Here is a 20,946-nt window from a genome sequence, read left to right as displayed (position 1 = left end):
AACAGAAGAGGGGAAAGTCTTTTCTTGTACATCGCTTCTGATGATTCCACTCAGAGAATGTTAAGTATTATAATTCAAGAATTTGATGTATTGAGGCATCAGTTCTCCAAGTTCCCAAACATCTGTAGACAATAGAACAGAATAAGATAGAACAAAGCAACAAGTAGTATCTTACCAGACTAAGAGCAGATTTGCCTGAAGGAAAACATGATTTCAAAGTTGAGATTAAACGGCTTCACTTTTATTTGTGGATGTGCCAGTTCGAGCTCCTTTCTCATTCTTTTTTATCTGTATTTATTATTATATTGTTATTTATTAAAGAGTGAAAAGAAGGCTCTAGCTCAAAGCCAGACTCAACAAGTGATTATCTGCCTTGTGACATGTGCACAATAGCTTCCTGTATATCAATGGAGGTCTGCTGCTTGGAACTGATTTAGTGAAGCATGATCTTTCAGACACAGCGTGGTAGGCTGACTGGCTGTGAGTGCTGAGGTCAAACGAGGGAAGGAGGAATCAAAGCAGTCCTTAATACTTAAATCAACTTAACCATGTTGCCGTGGTGAAATGAGTAGATCACACGTCTGACGGCACATCCAGCGCGTCCAGTTTATCTCAGACAAGGTCTCTGAGGTTAATCTGAATACCTGACAACCCGCAGAGTCGGATGTGGAAGAGTGACGGAGAAGCGCACAAGATTAAGACAAAACACAGCCACCATGACGGCACGGATTGTTACCATATTAAATATTTATTGTTGGATTAATAGAAAAATGTGCCTCTTTTGATACAGATTAAAATTCACTTCACCAATACACAAAATAATGACATTGATTTTTTAGCAGCATGACTTAATTTCAAATCTCATGATGTCACTGGCCTCGTTAGAACATTTTTATGAAATGACTTCAATAAAAAATATATAAAAAAGCGTGTGAAGAGAAAGAGGGGCTCAGAAAAGGGAGGAAGGGCTCAACAGCAGCCACCTTAGTGAAGGTTGAAGCAGGAACATTAAGGTCGTGTGGTATCAGCAGAACCCCAGTGAAACACTCACTATATTTCAATCTGGGATATAAAAAATAAACAAGAGCAGGTAAAATCTGTGAAAGGCTGTGAAAACATATGAACAAAACTAGAAGGCACTCAGGGAACCCACGCCTCAGTCAATGCCGAGTGCCCCCCCCCCCCCCAAACACACACACAATTATGACTCCGTCTCTCAATTTGAACAGGATCAATTAAACACGGAGCATCTTTGTCTATTCAAGGTCTAAACATTCTTTAGATTCTTGCAATGATAAAAATAATAATAATAATCATAATAATGGCTTCCTCGACTAAAATGGAAAGATGGGAAGCCAAAACGTTTGAGACATTTTAGGGTTCTGCAGGAAAAATACACTCAGCCTGAGGTCAGAGGAGCAGAGAGGCGGCACATCGAAGGAGAACAAAACTCCACAGTCGAATGGGGTGAAACTGGAACGCCGAGGTTTGTTCTCTGCACATTCAAAGCCTAAAGAGAACAAAGCATAAAACACTGCAACAGAGCCCCACTGTGCTGTTTGCTGATATTACTTCTTCTAACTTCTCTTCCTCAGTCTATTTATGCTATTTGCCCGATTATCACAGACACACTGAATATAGTTTGTTGTTGCTGTGATGTATTCCACCTCTCTTGTTGGTGATTGAACACACCCGTGCCACTGATTACAGTCCATCAGAGCACGTAGGCACTTGTTTTGTGCAAACAATGGAGCCAAAATACGGCAATTTCATCTTGCGACTGAGTGTGGGGCTTCCATAGGAACCTGTTCTCATTAATCCTCAGGTGCGGAATGTTTCTGGCTCTGACCTGCATGCTGAATATGAAAGGCGAGCACCAATAGGTGGGGATAAAAAGGTCCAACAATAATTTAAAATCTTTTTAAAAATTAGAAGAAAAAAAAGCTACAATTTTAATCAAACCCCAAAGAAAAACCACTCATAGTGTTTGTAGCAATTTTGTAGTTTTTAAAAGCAAAGGAGTTTAATGGAGCTACAGCCTGAAACCATTACAGCCTAAAGCTTTAAGTGCTATAGGGGACAAATGCAAACTTGCCGTCGAAGTAAACATTTATCAAGTTGAGATTGTCGTGTTCAGACCTCAGACAGTGCAGTGGTTGGTGGGAACGGGCTGCCAGCCCAGCTAAGCTGCATAGAAAGAAAGACTTTGGCAAACAAACACTGAGAGCAGAGGCCAAGCAGCCATCCAGACAGACAAGACAGAGAGACAGACAGACAGACAGCGTGCTCCAATCATTTAGCTCCTACACGTTATCCTACAAACAGCGCTTCCCATTCTACGTCCCCATTTTAACTTCAACAACCTTCCAGACACATTCAGTTACTTCTTCCTATGTAACATTCTCTCATGCTTTAATTACATCTAATAAATGTTCCCTGCAGGCTTCCAGTTGGTCATAACACAAAACCTTTACAGAACCGCTTGGGATCATTGCCAGAAGGTTTTCCTATTGTATAGCGCTCCATGTTAACAGATGTAGAACATTCTTCTTTTGGCAAATATAGAGCTTGTTCAAGATTTAGGGAACCTTGGGGAGAGAGGGGACAGTGTGGGAATGTTCTGGGAGGCTTTACCAAGTTGGAATGTTCTCAATCTGTTAAGGAAAACTTAACCCGGACTTTTCACAGAACCAAATCGTAGCTCCATAGTCAATTTTTTTTCCAGTAGTTGTTAAATTGTATCACTATGAAAACAAATGAATAACAATTAACCATTAAAACATTATAAAGCAAATAAAACAGCATATGATTAATTAAAAATCATTATAAAGTATAAAGTATGTATTCTGATACATTTCAGTTTTCTCTAAATTAATCTACAGTAGATTAATAACCAGCTGGTTCTGACCAGAAACTGGATGAGGCTACTCGGGCCAAACAAGCAGAAATACTGACACAAACTAACTTAAAAACAAACAAAAAACAACAGAAGGAAATCATGTCTAGATTCCCTAAACATTCACTTTTGGCTTTGCAGTTGTGTTGCCATCACGGAGGTCCGGTGGAGGATGTGTGTGTTTGTGTGTAAGAGATACCTGAAGAGACTGTGTTGGTGTAAGTGGAGGCAAATCCAGTTATGTTGTATGAGTTAATAGTCCCAGAAGGCAGATTTGTCACTTGAATGTCCCCAAATGAGGACAGAAGCTTGAAAGGAATCCTGTATTTTTCTATGTTTTACAGCCAGATATCTAATCAGCAACCTCAGCACTGCAATTCGCCAGGCATTCGTCACACAATACGGCATGAATCAAACTTCACATCATTCCAAGACGCGCTATGAACTCTGATCGGTTTCGACCTACGTTCTGTCACATTAAAGCCCTTGATAGTCGCAACTATCAATCTATTCACACGATTGTCTTAATATCTTATTCTACACCTCAGTCTTCCTCTACTTTAAAGAAACTGATCATTCTATTTAGGATTACAGTTATTCATTTAGAAACAGGGATATGAGGGTGTGAGATCAAAGAAAATCTATGAAAAACTAAATGGTAAATGGTAAAGAAGAGGTAACAGACCAGCACAAAGGATGAAGGCAAAGGGAGAAGAAAGGAAATCTTAAAAATGATTATTCACCACGTGTATATATATATTTGAGCCATTTCCACATGTTTGCGGCGCCTGAAGAGTCACTAATGAGGTTTTAGAGGAAGCAGTGCTGATTGAAAACAAGCCTTTGGCAGCTGTAAAGCCGCTTTGTGGCTCGAAAATCTGGTTCAGACCGCAACAATAAACCACTACACCAAACAGAGAAAATATGAGGTTAAGACTGTCAACATGTCCAGATGGATTTATGAGGATTATTAGATTACTGAGGTATATGTGTATGTTTCCTATTTAAAACTCCTCGAAAACTACACTCCGCAGTGAGGTTAGTGTAGATTTTAAGATCTAAATCACTGTGAATATTACCAATATTCATATTACCTTAGAGTGTAACTCAATCACTCATTTACTGCACCTGTTCACTAAACCCATTGTTCAATAGAACCTGTAATGTAAGTGATCCAAATGTTTATGAACCTGCCAACTGTCCTCTGGAGGGAATGTTTCAGTGAATATTTCACAGCTGTGTCCCACTCAGGCAGGCTGGCAGAGCAGCTGAGGGCTTTGAACCTCCATGTGAATACAGTGTTACAGTCTGACTGAGAGGTGATGGTGTGTGACGGCTGACCTAATGGCTACAAACAAACATGATCCCCTTGTAGATGTCACAGTAGAAAACACTGACTGATAAACAAAAATGAAACAGAACAGAACAAAAATACCGCAGACCAGAATCCATCTGCAAAAAAGATCAGGATGAAACCACGATGCACCTACAGATGCGGACGGAAAGGAAACTTTTTTTTGTAAAAGATGAGACTCATGAGGTGAGACTAAAGGGAGCGTGAAGTCATTCCTTCACTATTTCTTGTTTTACATGCGTTGAAAGTATATAATCTAAAAGCAAAGTATACAAATTATTTACAGATTCTAAAGCTAAGGTAGCAAGATAAATGTGGCAATATCAGACACTACCATGGTCGTGAAAAATCTCTTCATTTCTCGGCTCTTGGAGGTATTAAGCGAAAACTTGAGTCCCCCAGTGATTCTTGGATAAAAACATCATTTCTAAGTCTGTGTTGTGCTTTTCTCCCTAAAACATTTGGATCATCCAACACTGATGTGCTTTCTTTTTGTCCTCTCTTCTAGTCAAAGCGACCTTTTTGAGTTCTCTCTGCGTCATCACGAGTAACAGCCAATGAGAGTCCACGGGGGGGTGAGAGACGTAAAAAAAAAATTCAGCCAACAGGAAGTCTGTGGATGAGAGTTAAGGAAATTGGGGTAGGATCCTATACATGGAGACGCTGGCCCCCATATGTAAAGCTCTCATCTGATTGGGGAGATCTAAGGAGGCAAAAGGTGCTGGTGGGCTTTATCCCTAAATAAAAAGAAGTTCAATATTAGAGAAGGAAACAACATGGAAACAGAAGCAATTACATTAAAGAGACATATATACATTACCTTTACACAGGGCAACTCAGATGTTGGTTTCTACATCAGTGTATCCAGGCAGAATGTCTCCATTAGAGCAGCTCTTGAGCGACCCCTCTGTTTGGGCGGTGGGCAGCATGTGAGCGGTGCTGGGTGTCTCCTCTGGTGTGGCGGCTGCCTGGTCTCTCTGGAGCCTGCGGTGTATCAAGGGCACGAAGAAAAGCACCACTCCCCCCACCATGGGAGGGACCCCAGCCAGAGAGAAGGCCACTGTGTAGTCCCCGAAGGAGTCATGCAGGAGACCTGAGAGACAGAGACAGACGGGGGGGGGGGGCAGAATATAGTTCAATCGCAATATTTTTCAAGTTAAATCTTGCTATAAGTAAGATATTACATTATGACAACAATATCAGTTTTAGGATAAGTTGAAAAGAAAAAACCTCTTCATGATGCAGAAGTATTCATCATTAAAGAGAATGAGACAGTTTAGTGAAGGGAAAGGAGACTCGACCAGCTGTAAATTGCTCCTGTTGCTCCATTATGACATCATACTACCAAACCTTTCTAAAATCCTATCATAGCATAAGGCCTGTGGCTGTGATATTCATAGTGCTGTTGTGAAACTTCCCCTTTCAATGTTCACATCCTACCGCTGTGATCGTAAAAAAGCAAACAAGCGACATTGAGTTTACAGCCATCCATGGCCCTATACATGACATGAGAGCGCTGTATTGTTCCCCTGATGAAGCTGCTATGTATGCATTGTTTCTCATGTACCGTACAAACTGTACAGAAACATTAAACGTGTTGATACAGGTGGTACTTTCATTCACAGAGATCCCGGGGGGACCGAGCCTGTTTTGCTTTGAATGTACAGTAACAGATACAACAGATGTTTACACTTACTCAACTATTACAGTCAGATATCAACGTCTTTGTTTGCATAACGACTTGGACTTGGAATGGATGCTGGATGTCGGAATTATGGAACAGTGCTGCTAATTTCCCATCTCTCCATGCTCTATCCAGACCTAATGAGCTGAATCAGATGCGTTCACATGATTAGGAGTTGGTGCTTCGTGATCCCACATCTTCATCGGCTCACGTTCAGTTATCTGGTAACGGTAGCAGAGAGCAGCAGGGACTGAGGTTCCTTTTAAACTTGCACGTACACCCGGCATCAACATTCTGTGTCATTATCTGGAAGCTGCCTGCATTGTGATCAGATCTCAGTAGGCAGACTGCTACACTGTTATTAAAGCTCGTCCTTCCTCCTCAACCCACGGTCAAGCTTCATCCATATCTGAAAGAACTAATAGCTTTTGTCTGTACTCATTTATGGAAAGCTGCATTCCCACTGAAATCATTTCATGTGGATGAAAGGAGGGTCAAGACGAATTCATCATTGTGTCCCTGCAGTACTCATTGCATTTACACTTGACTGCAAGGAAGAGAGATCCAAACAAAGTCAGACCGCATAGGTATGTGGAACGTGGCTGACTGGCCATCAGGAATATTGTTAATTTTTTTGCGATAAGTGGCTTGACAAATGGGTTAATGCAACACAAATTATGAAAACAATAAAAACTGCTGAAAAATGTTTTGCTTAACTCAACGATCAGCCCACTGAGCTCTGACAAAATGCTCCCCCCGGCCCATCTGTCAAGAGGCCCACCTGGAAAACATGTGTGCTAGCAGAGAGCAACGCAACCCCAACACATTGCCCTTTGTGATCATTCACCATTTGCTTTAACGTGCAATCTCACTATCTGGATAATGTATCAAGACAATAAGATCACATGTTGATGCAAAGTGTAAATTGGGTTAAGAATTTGCAGAAAATACAGAAGGAGCACAAGGTGATTACACATTAATCAAAACTAGACTCTTCCAAAACAGTTGACACATGACAGATAGAATTGGATTATACATTAAAGCACAGTTCCATCCACAAGAATGATTAGAAGATCTTTTGTCGAGAGGAAAAATCTTTCACATATTTCATGTATACTCCTTACTAAAGAGAGAGAGATACTATTGCTTTGTTTTAAGGGATTCCACATTTTGAGAGCATTAGCTTGAATTATCAGATATCAGCCTGTAGAGATTGTGTTTTGTTGACAGAGGCTGGCAGAAAGAAAGCCAGAGGACGCCTGAGTCATCAAATTAATGTTTGCCCACAGTCTGCTGAGCTTCACCTCCATTACAGGAGAGAGCAGAATGGAACAGGGGAGAGGGGGAGAGGGGGGAGGGAGAGATGGATGTGCAGGAGAAAAGCCAAGAGACATAAAGGGAGTTGTGTGCTGAGATCCGATCCTATGTGAGCTTTTTCCTGAAGCAATGCTTTATCCCTGGAGACGGCCTGTTGTTGGCCACTGGCCCATTCTGTGCTGTTACTGCCAGTAAACTCATGTTGGATAATAGAAATCACTGCTACAATCACTTCAAGGGAAAAAAAACAGGACAAAAAGCTGTGAGCTTCTCACCTGCGATGGGCGGCCCGGCTGTCATGGGAACAGCCATGAGGCCCAGAAGGTAGCCTATGGCCTGCGAGGCCTGCATGGGCCCCACCAGCTCGAACGCTATAGGAGCCATCATGGTGAGGAAGCATCCGTCACACAGTCCCAGAAACACACACACAACCACCAGCCCCTCGAACACGGAGCACTGAGGAATCATCATGGACATCAGACCCAGAGCCAGGAAGGACACCACCTAGGACAGACAGGGACAGTGACCAAACACATTTACACTGCCTCGTCTTCTTATTTATCATTTAGCCCTTTGATCAGAGCCTTGTGGTGAAAATAGACTTCAAACCAGACAATAATGATGTAATTGCCCTTGCCTCGAGGCTGTAGCTGCCATTTTCTCTCTCATCTCTTCCCCCAGCCTGTGTTTGGTTTCTTTATTGTCAATAGCAGCACTGATGTTAATACCTGAGGGAAGATTAGTCTTTTTTCTAGTTTCCATTTCCCTGCAGCCTCTCTGTTGCCATCTTGTTTATGTAGCTTGCACACTGAAGGTCAGATTGTCACACACACATGAACTAAACTTATGAACCAATGTTCTTTCTTTAGTTCCCCATTGGTGAGTTAGTTCGATTTCTAAATGTGAGGGATTTGGGATTATGACTCAGTTTAAGGAATGTCGTTCTGAGAAATAAATCTCAGTCACATTATCCATCTAATCCCTTCGATTGAGTAAGGAGGCATTTACCAATGTGCTTTGAATTTGATTAGTGGAGAAGTCTGCACACCTCATGCAACCACAATCTAAACACTTAGACTGTATTATACTGAGCTCAGAGTTGATTAGTACAGTAAGGTGACATGCCAATGCCTTAATGAGAAACAAAATGTCACTTTCAATTATCACATTACAGAGGAAAGCAGCTCCATAACTTCTTCAAATGTACAAGAACAAGCATCTCATATTTCTTCAGAGCCACATTGTTTCTTTATTATGACAGCAGGGGAGAAACTGAGCAGCATTGTAAACACATTCCACATGTTTCATAAGAATCCCTTGTTTCTTTGCTGTTACCTTTGTACACGACTAGTCAATAGCAAGTAGGGTTAATATTTCATGTAACTATAACTGTATTTGTTTGATAAAAACCTTACGATTCACTATAGCTATGTGAACTACACACCAAGGAGAGCGAGTGTGACGTACTGACGCACAGACTTGTTGGATTACCTTTAGCCGGAACTACACGGCAGCAAGAAGAGACTAAATCTATTTTTACTCACGTCTCAGACTGTCGTGCTATTTACCCTCTGCTTAAACATAATCACCTCTTTCATTACCCAAGTGCAGCGAGACAGCTTCGCTTCATTCTGGTACTGAGACTGTCTGCACGTTTGAATATGAGTCAAGGGTATCTGCGGCCTAATAGGCTATAAAGGAGACTAAATGTTCAGCCTAGTGTCACAAAATAATCCTTTCAAGTGGGATATTAGACAAACCTTGGCCCCTCAGTGGTGGAAGCTGATTATAGAAATGGTTATAAGAAAAAGACACAATGTTTTGAAAAAGAGGCGTAAAATACAGATGATAGCCAAAGCCCTCTAATTCGGGTCAAAGTTGTTCTTTTATTTTGAAATAATAATTCTTTTAGCACACTGTTCCACTGTTTAAGACTGCAACCATTTTTCAGGAATGTGCTCATAGGGATTTCTTACATTTCTCAGGAATGTTTTGCATAATTGAGGTCAGGCCTTCGGAAATATGAAAGCAAACTGCCGACTGGCGTGATTCCAGTTAATACACCAGGCCCATGTGTCACAGCATTGCCCCCAGGCCTTTCCTTACCTGCATGTAGATCTTCTGAACACCAGAAATGAGGTCGCCGAGCTTGCCGAAGGCGAGACGCCCCACCCCAGACGAAGCTCCTATGCATACCAGCAGTACCCATTCTTTTTGGGTCCCCTTGAATTTCTCCTTGACAAAGTTGATCTGAGGGACAGACAGAGACAAACCAAGAGCTACGTGTGAGGCCTAACTGTATGTCATTAGTGCATTTTCATGGAACGGAGAGATCCTCCATCCATAAAGCCGACGTCTTAGAATAACAACGGCGCCGCATCTACATACTCTTGGAACAGCAGGACAGTATGAACCGATACGTATAGATCAGACTCTCCCATTCCCCTCGGGCCTAACCCCCCTTAATCAGATCCAAAACATGAAGCCACCCTCTGAAGTCTTTTTCTGAACTTGCTAATTCTTCCGAAATATTTGCTCTGCTTTGAAGGGTTCTAAATGCCAGGGGCTGACATCAAGGGCCATAGGATAGGCATATTTAGGGATACAGGGAGGCCATACAGGAGAGGCTTCCTGAGGTGGTTGAGCCAATACAAAGGCCGGGGCTGTGTTTACATCTGGGCCTGAGCCTGAAACAACAGGCCGGACAGAGGGAGGCCGGAGCTGGAACATCCGACATCTGGAAAATGAGAGATTGACTTCACAGTTCTACGCAGCGGCTTTACACTTCATCTTCATCCTTTGCTTGCTGTCTCATTCTCTCTTTTCTACCCAAATCTCTTCTAACGTCTAACACCGAAATTGGAAGTAAGCCTTGTCCAGCCCTTGAAAAAAACAAAAATCCCAAACGTGGATTTTAAGCATTCCATGAGGTGGGATTACTGTACTTGGAGACATTGAACAGCTCATCCAATCATGTTATTCAGACCAGCACTCTTAACTTGGTTGTCAGCAGCAGGACTTCTGATAGGCAGCGGCAACAATGACTCCCACAAACCTTATTACCATCACGATAGAACCAGACCTCCAGCTTTTACAGCTCGTGTACCCAGCATTCCTCTGCCCTCTCCCTGAGCCCCAACGAACATGAATGGCAGCAGACCGCCCACATTGCAACAATAAGAGTCGGAGATAAATATCACGTTCTCTCTCGCCCCTTCGCGTCTCTCTCTCTCTCTCTTTCTCCCCTTCGCTGCCGAGAGATCATTTCAAATACGTTACGAGGTTATATTACATCTTTCAATCACTGACATAACATTGTTTGTGTAACCTTACAATATATGTGAAGACGCTGAGTTTCCTATGTCACATTCCAAAAATACTCCAGAACATTATATAGTGTTTTCTATATGAGGTAATTGCAAAGTACCCAAAGCGGAATACCTACATATTTCAAATGTCAGCATAATACCTTTGCATACTGTACAATAGAGGATACATAACAAAAATATGAGATTACAAGTATTAAAAGGCAACTATGATGATATGAAACTTCATCAGGAGATATGACAATTACTTCAGAACAAGAGGATCGAGTCTAATAAGGACCAGGAAGCAGAGGTATAGGAGTACTAAAAGACAATTCCTCTACACGATGCACAGAAAAAGTAGTGAACTGAAACCGGTTTACATGGAAACCGCTAAAATTGAAGCTGTGTAGTATTCTAGTCCTCTCTCCTCTCCTCCTCTCTAAAGAATGTCTTTTTTTAGACGTTACTTCTCATGTCTGTGCAGAACGCGTCTCTATACTGTCTTCACATTCCTCTACTGAAGGAGTCAAACATTTTTCTTCCCTGTCATCTGAGTTGCTGACGGGCACGTATGGAAATAATTTATGATGGATGGAAGTCAAACATGGTTCTGAAGCGGCAAACATGAAAGCGGATAGATTTGCATATATTCGTTTGAATCTTATCTGCATTTTGCTTGGTAGTTTTAGTAAATTTTCATGTTCAGAATGGAGTGTAACCAGACCAGATGTGCTGTTAAGTGGGGCATCACCTGCATATTCATTGATTTCTTAATGAGGGAGAAAGAGTAGATGTGCTTTACGACGTTATTCAATCGTTAACTGAACATTTTTTGTGGAAAACACTGCTGTCCAAGTCAAAGCAGCAGCAGAGCGACGTCATTATTCTATTATGGCATTTTAAGATGTATTCAGAACACACAGGGTGTAGTGAATACGCCAAATTTGTAATATGGCTACAAGGAAATCCTATAGATTCTTACCAGATGGACATATGGCACAAAGTAGCCTAGCACGGCTGTGGCAACTCCAAACGCCCACACACGGTAGGTGACGATGTGAAACACCCGCAGGTTGAAGTACTTCCTGACCACAGCCAGGGCTTTACTCCACCAGCTCGTCCCCTGACCGCTCGCCCCGGACTGCGTGTGGGGTTCGCAAGGGCCAGGACCCATACCTGGCGGTCCCATGCCTCCCCCGGGTGGCAGTAAAGGTTTGAATGCCAAGGCCAGCAAGGCCTGGACCAGCATGAAGAGGCTGAGGATCTGGAAGGTTCTGCTCACGCCCAGTGGTTCCACCACCTTGTTAAGTAATACTGGCAGGCCCATGGAGAAGAGGCTAGCACCAGCCGTCACTATGCCATTGGCCAGGCCCAGGCGCTGACGGAAGTAGTGACCGAGAATGACCAACGAAGGCTGGAAGGCGAAGGAGGAGCCGCATCCAAACAATATCCCATATGTGAAATAGCGAAGGCCAAGCGAGCTGAGAGAAGAAAGACAGAGAGAAAAAGTATTAAAGAGATAATGATATATTGATAATAAAGAATAATTATTGTCATGGCATCAGTGACAAATTCTGATTCAAGTACTTCAACTACAAATATTCCAAATCTGAAGTACGTTTCCTCTCATTCATTATTTATGATCACACAATATGTGGTGCAAAATCCGATTATGAGGCATACGAACGTATTTCAATTAAAGTGTCTTACTTTGCAAACGCGGTACTGAGCAGCCCTATAAAAGCCAATGTGGCTCCGCCGACAGCAGTCTTCCTACAGCCAAAGTGGTCTGTGAACATGCTGACCACTGGTGAACACAAGAAGATCATCCCCATGGCCAGAGCCCCCACCCAGGCTGCAGAAAGGAGGAGGAGAAGGAAGATTTGATCAGCACTGTCACAAAGAAAACACATATGCTATAGTTAGAACATCAAGAATTAAAGAACAATATGGACAAACTGATTCACTTCCTGTCACGGCAGCAATTCATTATAGGACAGCAGCTAATGAATATTTTCATCATAACGTCCCCACATTTGAGAAACTGGATCTAGCAAACATTAGAGACTAAATTGATTGATCATTACATAGAATTATCGCATAGCCCAATCAATCAGTAAGCCAGAGGTGATTGGACCACAGAGGCAAACCTGGATCATATTTTATTCGATTTTGTAACATTGTGTTTACAAATCAGTTTTGGCAGAATTCCTCCCTTTTTTTACCGAACGGCCTTTGCTGCCGGTTGAGCTCTCCTTTTTTTGATAAGGACAGGCGAGCATCAGCCAGTGACAGATTGTCACACGTACGCAGCCGGCTGAACATCTGTTTATCAGCTGTGTGCAGTTAACAGGCACATTTCTGCGGCTTCTGATTAACTCATTCTCAATTTTCTTAACTCGACTTCCTGTAAACCTGGGGAGAGATTTGTGATTGAGCCTATAACCTTTAACACAAGAGGGGGAAAATTCCACTCAGATTTCATGCAGTGATTCTTATTTAATAATAGATTATAACAATATGAAGCGTTGAATTTTAGCGAGCGGATCTGTACTTTGAAACTAAAGTTCAATAAGATTTCTGAAACGTGAAAGCAGATCAAAAGCAGACAGTTGACATGTGTGGTATAAATTCTGTTACATAATAACAAGGGAGACTGATCTAACCGAGAGAACCTGAACCCTGAAGCACAAACAAACCCACAGTCTGGGTCCAGGCTTCTGGGGAGCAAAGGTAGCTTTAATGTCTACCATGGTGTCTAGATTGTGAGTTACACTGATCCAGCAGCTCGATGGGACCGAAGCCAACTATTGAGACACTGACGGGGACCGTGGAGCAGGTGGACGGAATGATTTACATAAAACACATCCATGAAAGCACTGTACAAAAAAGTCAGCGAACACTGTGTCTGTTGTAGGAGTTGCCTAAAATTGTAACGCACGCACATCTGCTGGTACACGATGTACAGAATTCGGCGGGCACTACAAAGTCAATTTCTGTTTGAGTTTTAGATGGACTGCAGTGCTTCCATCCTTGAGTTTGTTCACCCGAAAGGGAGGTGAATTTTCCTGTTTAACATCAACCTCACTCGCTGTAAAAAAAAGCTATAAGCTATACCATGGAAAGAAACGAGGGGAATTACATTAGATTGGCTCAAATTACCGACATGAAGGGGTTTTGGTTTGGCATCACAACTGGAACCGTCCCACTGTCAATGAGCTGCTGGAATGGATTCAGGAAACATACTGGGTTCACGTAAATAAAAAGAATTTACCAGCAGCTCTCACAACGCTTCTATCTACGCGTTGTGTACAGCCCAGCACCACATAAAGTCTTCACTCTTCACGCTATTAAGCCGCAGACTTCACACAATGGAAGTGACAGACTTGATGGCACCACAATGCAAAGAACATGGTAATCTGTTCTCCGCGGGTTTGCATACAGAAAGGAAAACACACCTCAGCTAACATTTGACAATCCGCAGGTTAATCCACATATAGGGTTGCTCTCTATCGTGTACAGTGCAGAAGAAGACAGGGCGGGCTACATATACCAGGTAAGCATGCAGAGTTTGTGGTGTGATAGGGGTGTAAAGTGAGTGTGAGTGAGTGAGGTCACGGCACTCAGACTATCACTAACAAGTCAGAGGATACTATATGTTGAAAGCCGCGGCCTAGTAGATGAACAGGTATCGTTGTTTTAGGGGAAAGACTGCGCGCTCGGCCTCATGGTGGCGCTAAAGGAAAGATCACAGGGTCGGCAAAATGAGAGAAACCCAACCTGCCTCTTGTTAAACACACACACAAGCACATACAGCAGTCATACAGTCTTTTACTAAGTATTGTAAAACAAAATTCAACATCTGCTGGTTGCTAATTTAAGCCTGATAAGTCTGAGTCTTTCCCTGAGGGTGTCACAGTGTTGCATGTTCCCTTCACCGCTATTTCTCCACCTTCTCATATTTCACCTTACTGGTATTGCTGGCATGTTGGGTAACCACATCATAGGCTCTCTAGTTATTCCCATTCTCTAGTTAGTCCCAGGATTCGCAGTGTCAGCAGTTCATCCCGGGGGGGGGGGCCTTGTTGTTAATCCAGGCTTTGATCAAGTTGGGTGGTCTGATGGTTTGAATTGAATGTGACTCAGCAGTACCTGTGTTGTTTCCAGTCCCGCCTGATGTCTGCTCATACATTAATACATTCAATAAACTTGGTGGCTTGGTTATGTTTACTGATCAGTGTTATCCTGCTTTTGCCAGCCAGACAGTGAGGGTTTGCAGAATAGAACTGCTTGGAGCAATTTTAGGTTTAGGTAGATGTAAGATATGGTTTTAAAATATAAAAGCATCGCTAAAAACAAATGGTTATAGCAATTAAAATAATGTCAAGAGATTTGTTTGCCACAATACAGGCAGAAAGAAACGATGAGAGGCAGCAAATTGTTGGAACAGCTCGAGGCTTCCAGCACTCTCTCCCATGAATAATTACAGACAGCACCAATTAACCAATGTGGAGGAAATGATTGCAGTACATGGGGTTGGCTGTTTTTAAGTGTACAGTACAGTAACCTCCATGTCAACATGCAACTAAGAGAACATATGTTTAGGTACCTGCACAGAACTCTAAAATGCCAATTTCACTTTCCAATCAGAGGCGAACAAAACACAGACAGCGCTTTCTCCTCTCTTTTGGAGCCAACGCAACCCCGCTTTCCCCCGGCCTCGGCACAAACTGAGGCGTTTGAATGCAGCCGAGTGTACTCATCACAGACAATTAGGTCTGAATACTTCCAAACAAAAGAAACAGAACATAGCGAGGCAAGGCTGAAAAAGGAAGACAGCGCCGTGGTTCTATGCATGTGTTTGTATGCGAGCGTGTGCGTGTGTGTGTGTGCGTGCGTGCGTGCGTGCGTGCGTGCGTGCGTGCGTGCGTGCGTGCGTGCGTGCGTGCGTGCGTGTGTGCGTGCGTGCGTGCGTGCGTGTGTGTGTGTGGTACATTTGAGGGTCAACATGTTCTTCTCTATTTATGTGATGGATGCAGTCTGACAGCAAGAGAGTGCTAAAGAGAGAGAGAGAGGGTGAGAGAGAGGGAGAGAGAGAGGGAGAGAGAGAGAGAGAGAAAGAGAGTGAGAGTGAGAGAGACTCTGAAAGTCCCATCTGTACATAGCAGGAACAAACCTCTCAGGAAAATGCAGTCTGACACTTAAAGAGACAGTATTGTGCCGTGAACACAACAGTGAGTGAGATGAAAATTATATTTACCTTTTGTCTCCGTTATAAAATGCTGTTTTTTTCATATTAACATATGAAAATGTCAGAGCATTTTGCTGAATCATCGTCCAGCACACTTCACTTTGCCTGGTTATAACTGCAGCTGGAGGTGTGTGTGTTTGTGTGTGTGTGTGTGTGTGTGTGTATGTGTGTGTGTGTGGGTCAGTTAACAAACACCTTCCATTTCCAGAAATGCTGTAATTGTGGCTTTGTTGACTGACATTTACTCATTTCGAGGAGGGGAAAATGCATGAAATGGTCGGAACCTTTTACTATCGACGTATATACATTCGCACAAGAACACGCATGTACACATACGTACATAAGAGCTCTCGACATGTTGGAAACAGTACACCATACACTCAGTTTACACTTAAGAATGAGCACTGTCAGCTGAACAGGTGCAAAGCCAGGTAAAGGCCCGGGGCTCCTATATATAGGTCTTCTCTCTAATCCTCTCTGTTGTTCACTTCTGCCTTTACTTGTTCTTGTTGCACTCTTATTCACTTGAGTTTAAACCACTTGCATACTTCTGTCTTGCATTTAAAGTGCATTTACATAAGTGCACCTGTATTTATTAGATGTCTAAACTACAGTACAGTCAAATCTGATGCTGATCTGAAGACACTATCAAGTCATAATCCTCATTTTAATCACAGAAAGGCCACCATATGTGTACATTTTCAGCATCAATTTACCTCCTGAACACAATCAAAGAAACCTCATACTAGTGACACGGTCAGTCATACAGTTTGTTACGGTTAGAGGCGTATGTGCCGATGTTTTAACACCTTCACACCACTGCATGTTACCGTCTGGGTACAATGGGGTACACACTGATTTCAAGCTCATCACAGATGCTGTTCTCATCATTCAAGTCTCGGTGTTCTATTTCACACTAAAACTCTATAGTTTCCTGGCCTGGAAATATATCTTCCTGTCGTCTCTACTCCCAGTTTGGTTTCCTCACCTGCAAACAATGGAATGCAGAGAAGAGGCCAGTCGAGGCTGCGTATCTTAGCTTGTAATCTTGCCTGTGTGTGCATATGTGTTCTTTTGTTTGTGTGTGCGTGTGCGTGTGTGTCCACCCTTGTCCGATCATCTGTCTGTGTGTGCCTACTTGTGAGTGTATAGAGGTGTAGCGGTTACAGTGCGGCTGACCCTGATCTGGTCTGAACTCATTCCCCTTCCTACTGTAATGCCACACTCACTACAGGGCTCAAACTCTCAACCTGGGATTTCTTGCTGCAGTGGCGGCGCCGTGGAAATCTCAGACAACGGAGCTTCTGATTAACACTTCCTGGCAGGAGAAGCTGTCACCTGTTTAATCATTTTAGATCATTAGGAGCTATTCTCCACTATGATATAGGATTGCGTGTGTGTGTGTGTGTGTGTTTGTGTGTGTGTGTGTGTGTGCGTGCGTGCGTGCGTGCGTGCGTGCGTGCGTGCGTGCGTGCGTGCGTGCGTGCGTGCGTGCATGTGTGTGCGTGTGTGTGGTCCAAAACATGCTCTCAGACACCTTACGGGCTTCACAAAATGAATGAATCACTGGGTCACTGACAAATTTTATCTCTCCGCTCCTACTTCTGCAACAGCGCCACAGCTTGAACTCCAGCCCTCAGGTTTACAGCACACAGCCATTATTCACAGTGAGACCCATTGTTTTTACATTTCATCAATTTTAAAAGAATGCCGTGCTTGTTGCATGAACTGAAAACAGATCTACACTCCTGCATGTTTCATTTTTGGCGTGGAAGCAACAGGAACGGAACCCCTAACCAGAGCAGAACGACACCATCTGTAACTCATAAGCCCGCTCTCCTCTCTGCCTTTATCTCCTTTTATTGCTCTTACTGTTGTACTTAACCTGGAATAATCTCCTAATGTTAATCTCTCATCAAGATTGATTTATATCCTGATCTTTTAATGGCACATTTTCTTGACGTTAATCTAATCATGAATTGAATTGTATACCCTCTTTAACTGGACTGTTAGTTTAAAGGGGGTATAAAGGAGGCTTTACAACTATGGTTAGGCTGTCTTCCTGTTTTCGTCTGTTGCTGAGGGCAAAACGTCAAGCCTGGGCCTATAAACTTAATCCTTTCACATATGAGAACAGTGAACGACCAAGAAATTAAATCAAACAAACCCTCCAGAGATGAAATCCTTAACAAGCCCCTCCAAAAAAGGTCAAACTGAATGGAGCAATGAATTTCGAACACTTTTGACAAGAAACTAACAGCAATAATCTGTTTGAATGATCCACTCTCACAGAGCCTGGAAGTATTATGATGCATAGTCGCAGTGCCTCGGTTAATTTAATTCAAAGATAGTTCAGGCTGCCATTAGAGATGTCAGTCTGTACTTAACTAATCAATTGAGGGGAGCGTGATGATTTAAGTCTTTTCTGTGTCGCTGTCTTTCACACTGCAGGATTGAATTAGTTCAAGAGAGATGTTTTAGAAGCATAATCCCTTCCCACATCCTGACCCTTTCCTGCTCATAGGGGAACTTGTGAAAAATAATTGCTCCTGTGACTGTTCTTTACTGCTATACACTCATTTCACTGCAGTTAAATCCGTACATCTCATTTCACACCTTCACACACGATGTACCAGACTCATTTGGTGAGTATTTGTGAGTGTAAGTAAGACCCCAAGACTAATATGTAACATGTACGGGGCTGAAACCACCTCTGACAATAAACTCAAAGCTGACTTTGTCTACTCAGAGAATGTCGAATTCCTGTTTTGAGCAACAGTTGTTGTCATTATGCCAACAGGTTTGAGTTAGCAAAAGTCAGTAAGTTTCTGATTAACTGTTGGAGCATCGCCACGTCCTTTTCCCAAACTTCATCCTGACATTAATTCATCTCCACAAAGCACGACTGGACAGTGAAATCCTACAGTGCATTAGAGGTGGATTTTAGCATTACATACAGTGGATGTGTCATGAGTCAAACTTAAAGCACCCGGTATAAAGAGAATGTGACCTGAACAGCGTGTGATATTATTCTCCACTCACCGGTCTCTACAAGACTGAGGGCACCTCATCAGTACAGCACTAAGAAAGCCTGTATAAAGGCTCAACAGCAATGTTATTGTGACACAATATGACTCATACCAGCCTGAAACCATCACAAGGTCTCCTAGCTGCTTCTATACAGCAATGGCATTTTCTACATCATTCCGCTCTCTGACTGATGTGAAAAATCTCATTCTGTGTGAGACTTAGGCCCATTTGTTTCCAGGCTCCATATCAATAATTTGTTTGGCTGGATCACATGTTTAGGATGACAGACTGGGGTCTGGGGTCCAAATGTCTCAAAAGCTCTACAGGGCTTTGGGGGAGACGTTGTCAATGGGATATTTATGACAACTTGAATTGGAATTTCACTTACTGCAGGTGGTGTTAATGCATAGAGAGCGATTACATATTTGACCGGTTGTATGTCTGGTAATGGTTTAAAGGATTCTCCATGAGATGCAGCTGACCACCTCCACCAAGCAGTACTAAGCGGTTAATTCAACATGTATGACACACCAGTAAAGGACGAATGAGCACTATAGGTGTTGGAGAAACACTCCTGGCATTTCACATGGTGGGGGTGACATTTCTAAACATGGATAATGTGCAGGGTAAACCCGTCTGAACTCTGAGCTGACCTATATCTTTTTTAATCTGCTGATTCTCTATACCTATAATAGCCTATACATCATGATGCAGACTGCTGCTGCTGCTGCTGCTGCTGCTGGCGTGATTTCCATGCAGACACACAGTGATGTGTTTTTGCATACTAATGATGCTGCTAATCTCTCACTGTTATTCCCTGTAACCATCTTTTTACTTTCAATGTCAGTGGATCTATAGGCGCAGACATAGGCAGCTCTGTCTGCAACTGATGTGTCTGCAGATATGAACCGGTCAATCATCAATCATCTTAACCAGAATCGATGCGCTCACCTCAGACCACCTCGTACTCACCCAATTTGAACTGAGACGTCTGGTCGTCTGGGTTTGCGTGCTCCTTCTCCAGCATCGTATGCAGGATGCCGAAAGAGTTCTGAATCCCGAAGATGGACCCGTTGCACCAGGTTGCTGCAAAAACCACCAGCCAGCCGTAGCCTCCCTCTGGCGGGACAAACCCAGCCCCGCGTCGCTCCACCTGGAGCGCACACTCGGACTCAGACGCCGGGGAGAGCGGCGGCTTGGAGCCCGCGTCGATCAGCTGTACCATGCTGTCCTCATGGGCGATTTTACCCTCGCTGGCCTCCGCCTGCTCGGCCTCGCCCCTCTCTGGGGCTCTGGGAGCATCTCTCGGCTCCATCTGAGGAGCCTCCGCCGGCTGCACCGTCCGGGACACCTCGCTGGACTCCGCCTGGTTGTCTAACCCGCTGATCCCCATGCTGTCTGATCTGCTGGAGCGTTTACTGTGGGCTCTCGGCGCACTTGCATGAGATATAGGTCACTGACATAAGAGTGCGTATTTGAATAACAGATATGATTGGCTATGTGTCAAAATGGTCAACACAGACGGACCTTTTCCTGTCGGACAAGCCTCCTACAGACACAGCGTGTAGCGCAAGTGTAAGCGTCAACTTCAGTTAACAGCCTTAACCAATCATTCTGTCTGGACGTATAATCGTACAATCGGCGGGTACAACGTGGTTCTCAAATTAACGACACCTCGTATTCCACGATCGGACTGCACTGACTCGAGTCGAGCTGCCGTATGTTTACTTTTGTTGCTTTTCCCTGGACCGAGTCAAACACGAACCATCAACCTGTGCAGCACGTCCGCTCTGCCCCCCGCGCTCTCGTCCCGTCACGCAATCCACAACACCCCCCGATCTTTAAATGGACTCCGCCGCCTCTTTCACCCGATACCTTTATACTGTGTAAATGTGAAATACGTTTGCCCGCGACGGTCCCGGAGATTGTCTGTTCTTTTAAGTGTCAACATAGCTACGGCCTTCATTCAACAGCTTGCTCCCGCCTCCCCTTCCCGTGGCGGATAAACGGGCGGAACCAATAGTAGAGCTTTACCGTTGTGGGACGGGTTTGTCCTTCGTGCTTTCTCGGATTGACGGAAATGCCCGATTGTTCCAAGTGCCTCAT

At 43.4% G+C, this 20,946-nt stretch overlaps 1 protein-coding gene across 1 annotated transcript; it reads right to left on the bottom strand.

Moving 5' to 3' along the window:
- Positions 1–739: 739 nt before the first annotated feature.
- Positions 740–20,835, bottom strand: slc16a2 (solute carrier family 16 member 2). Its single transcript, XM_076159584.1, has 7 exons — positions 19,813–20,835; positions 12,270–12,414; positions 11,542–12,040; positions 9,358–9,501; positions 7,527–7,755; positions 5,071–5,343; positions 740–4,987 (listed from the first exon to the last, which is right to left on the bottom strand). Exons 1-6 carry the CDS (start codon positions 20,231–20,233, stop codon positions 5,087–5,089), a joined length of 1,695 nt encoding a protein of 564 aa, XP_076015699.1. The 5' UTR covers positions 20,234–20,835; the 3' UTR covers positions 740–4,987; positions 5,071–5,086.
- Positions 20,836–20,946: the final 111 nt, after the last annotated feature.

This window comes from Genypterus blacodes, unplaced genomic scaffold (assembly GCF_046128005.1).
Source record: "Genypterus blacodes isolate CSIRO-AG114 ecotype Tasmania unplaced genomic scaffold, CSIRO-AGI_Gbla_v1 ptg000098l_1, whole genome shotgun sequence".
NCBI classification, from domain to species: domain Eukaryota; kingdom Metazoa; phylum Chordata; class Actinopteri; order Ophidiiformes; family Ophidiidae; genus Genypterus; species Genypterus blacodes.
This window is presented reverse-complemented; position numbering and strand designations above follow the sequence as displayed.

Coding starts and splice junctions, on each gene's coding strand:
- slc16a2 (XM_076159584.1), bottom strand. CDS start 20,233: ATGGGGATCAGCGGGTTAGACAACCAGGCGGAGTCCAGCGAGGTGTCC. Junction 12,041..12,269: donor CTCAGTACCGCGTTTGCAAA/GTAAGACACTTT, acceptor TTCTTCTCTCAG/CTCGCTTGGCCTTCGCTATT. Junction 7,756..9,357: donor TTCAGAAGATCTACATGCAG/GTAAGGAAAGGC, acceptor TGTCTGTCCTAG/GTGGTGTCCTTCCTGGCTCT.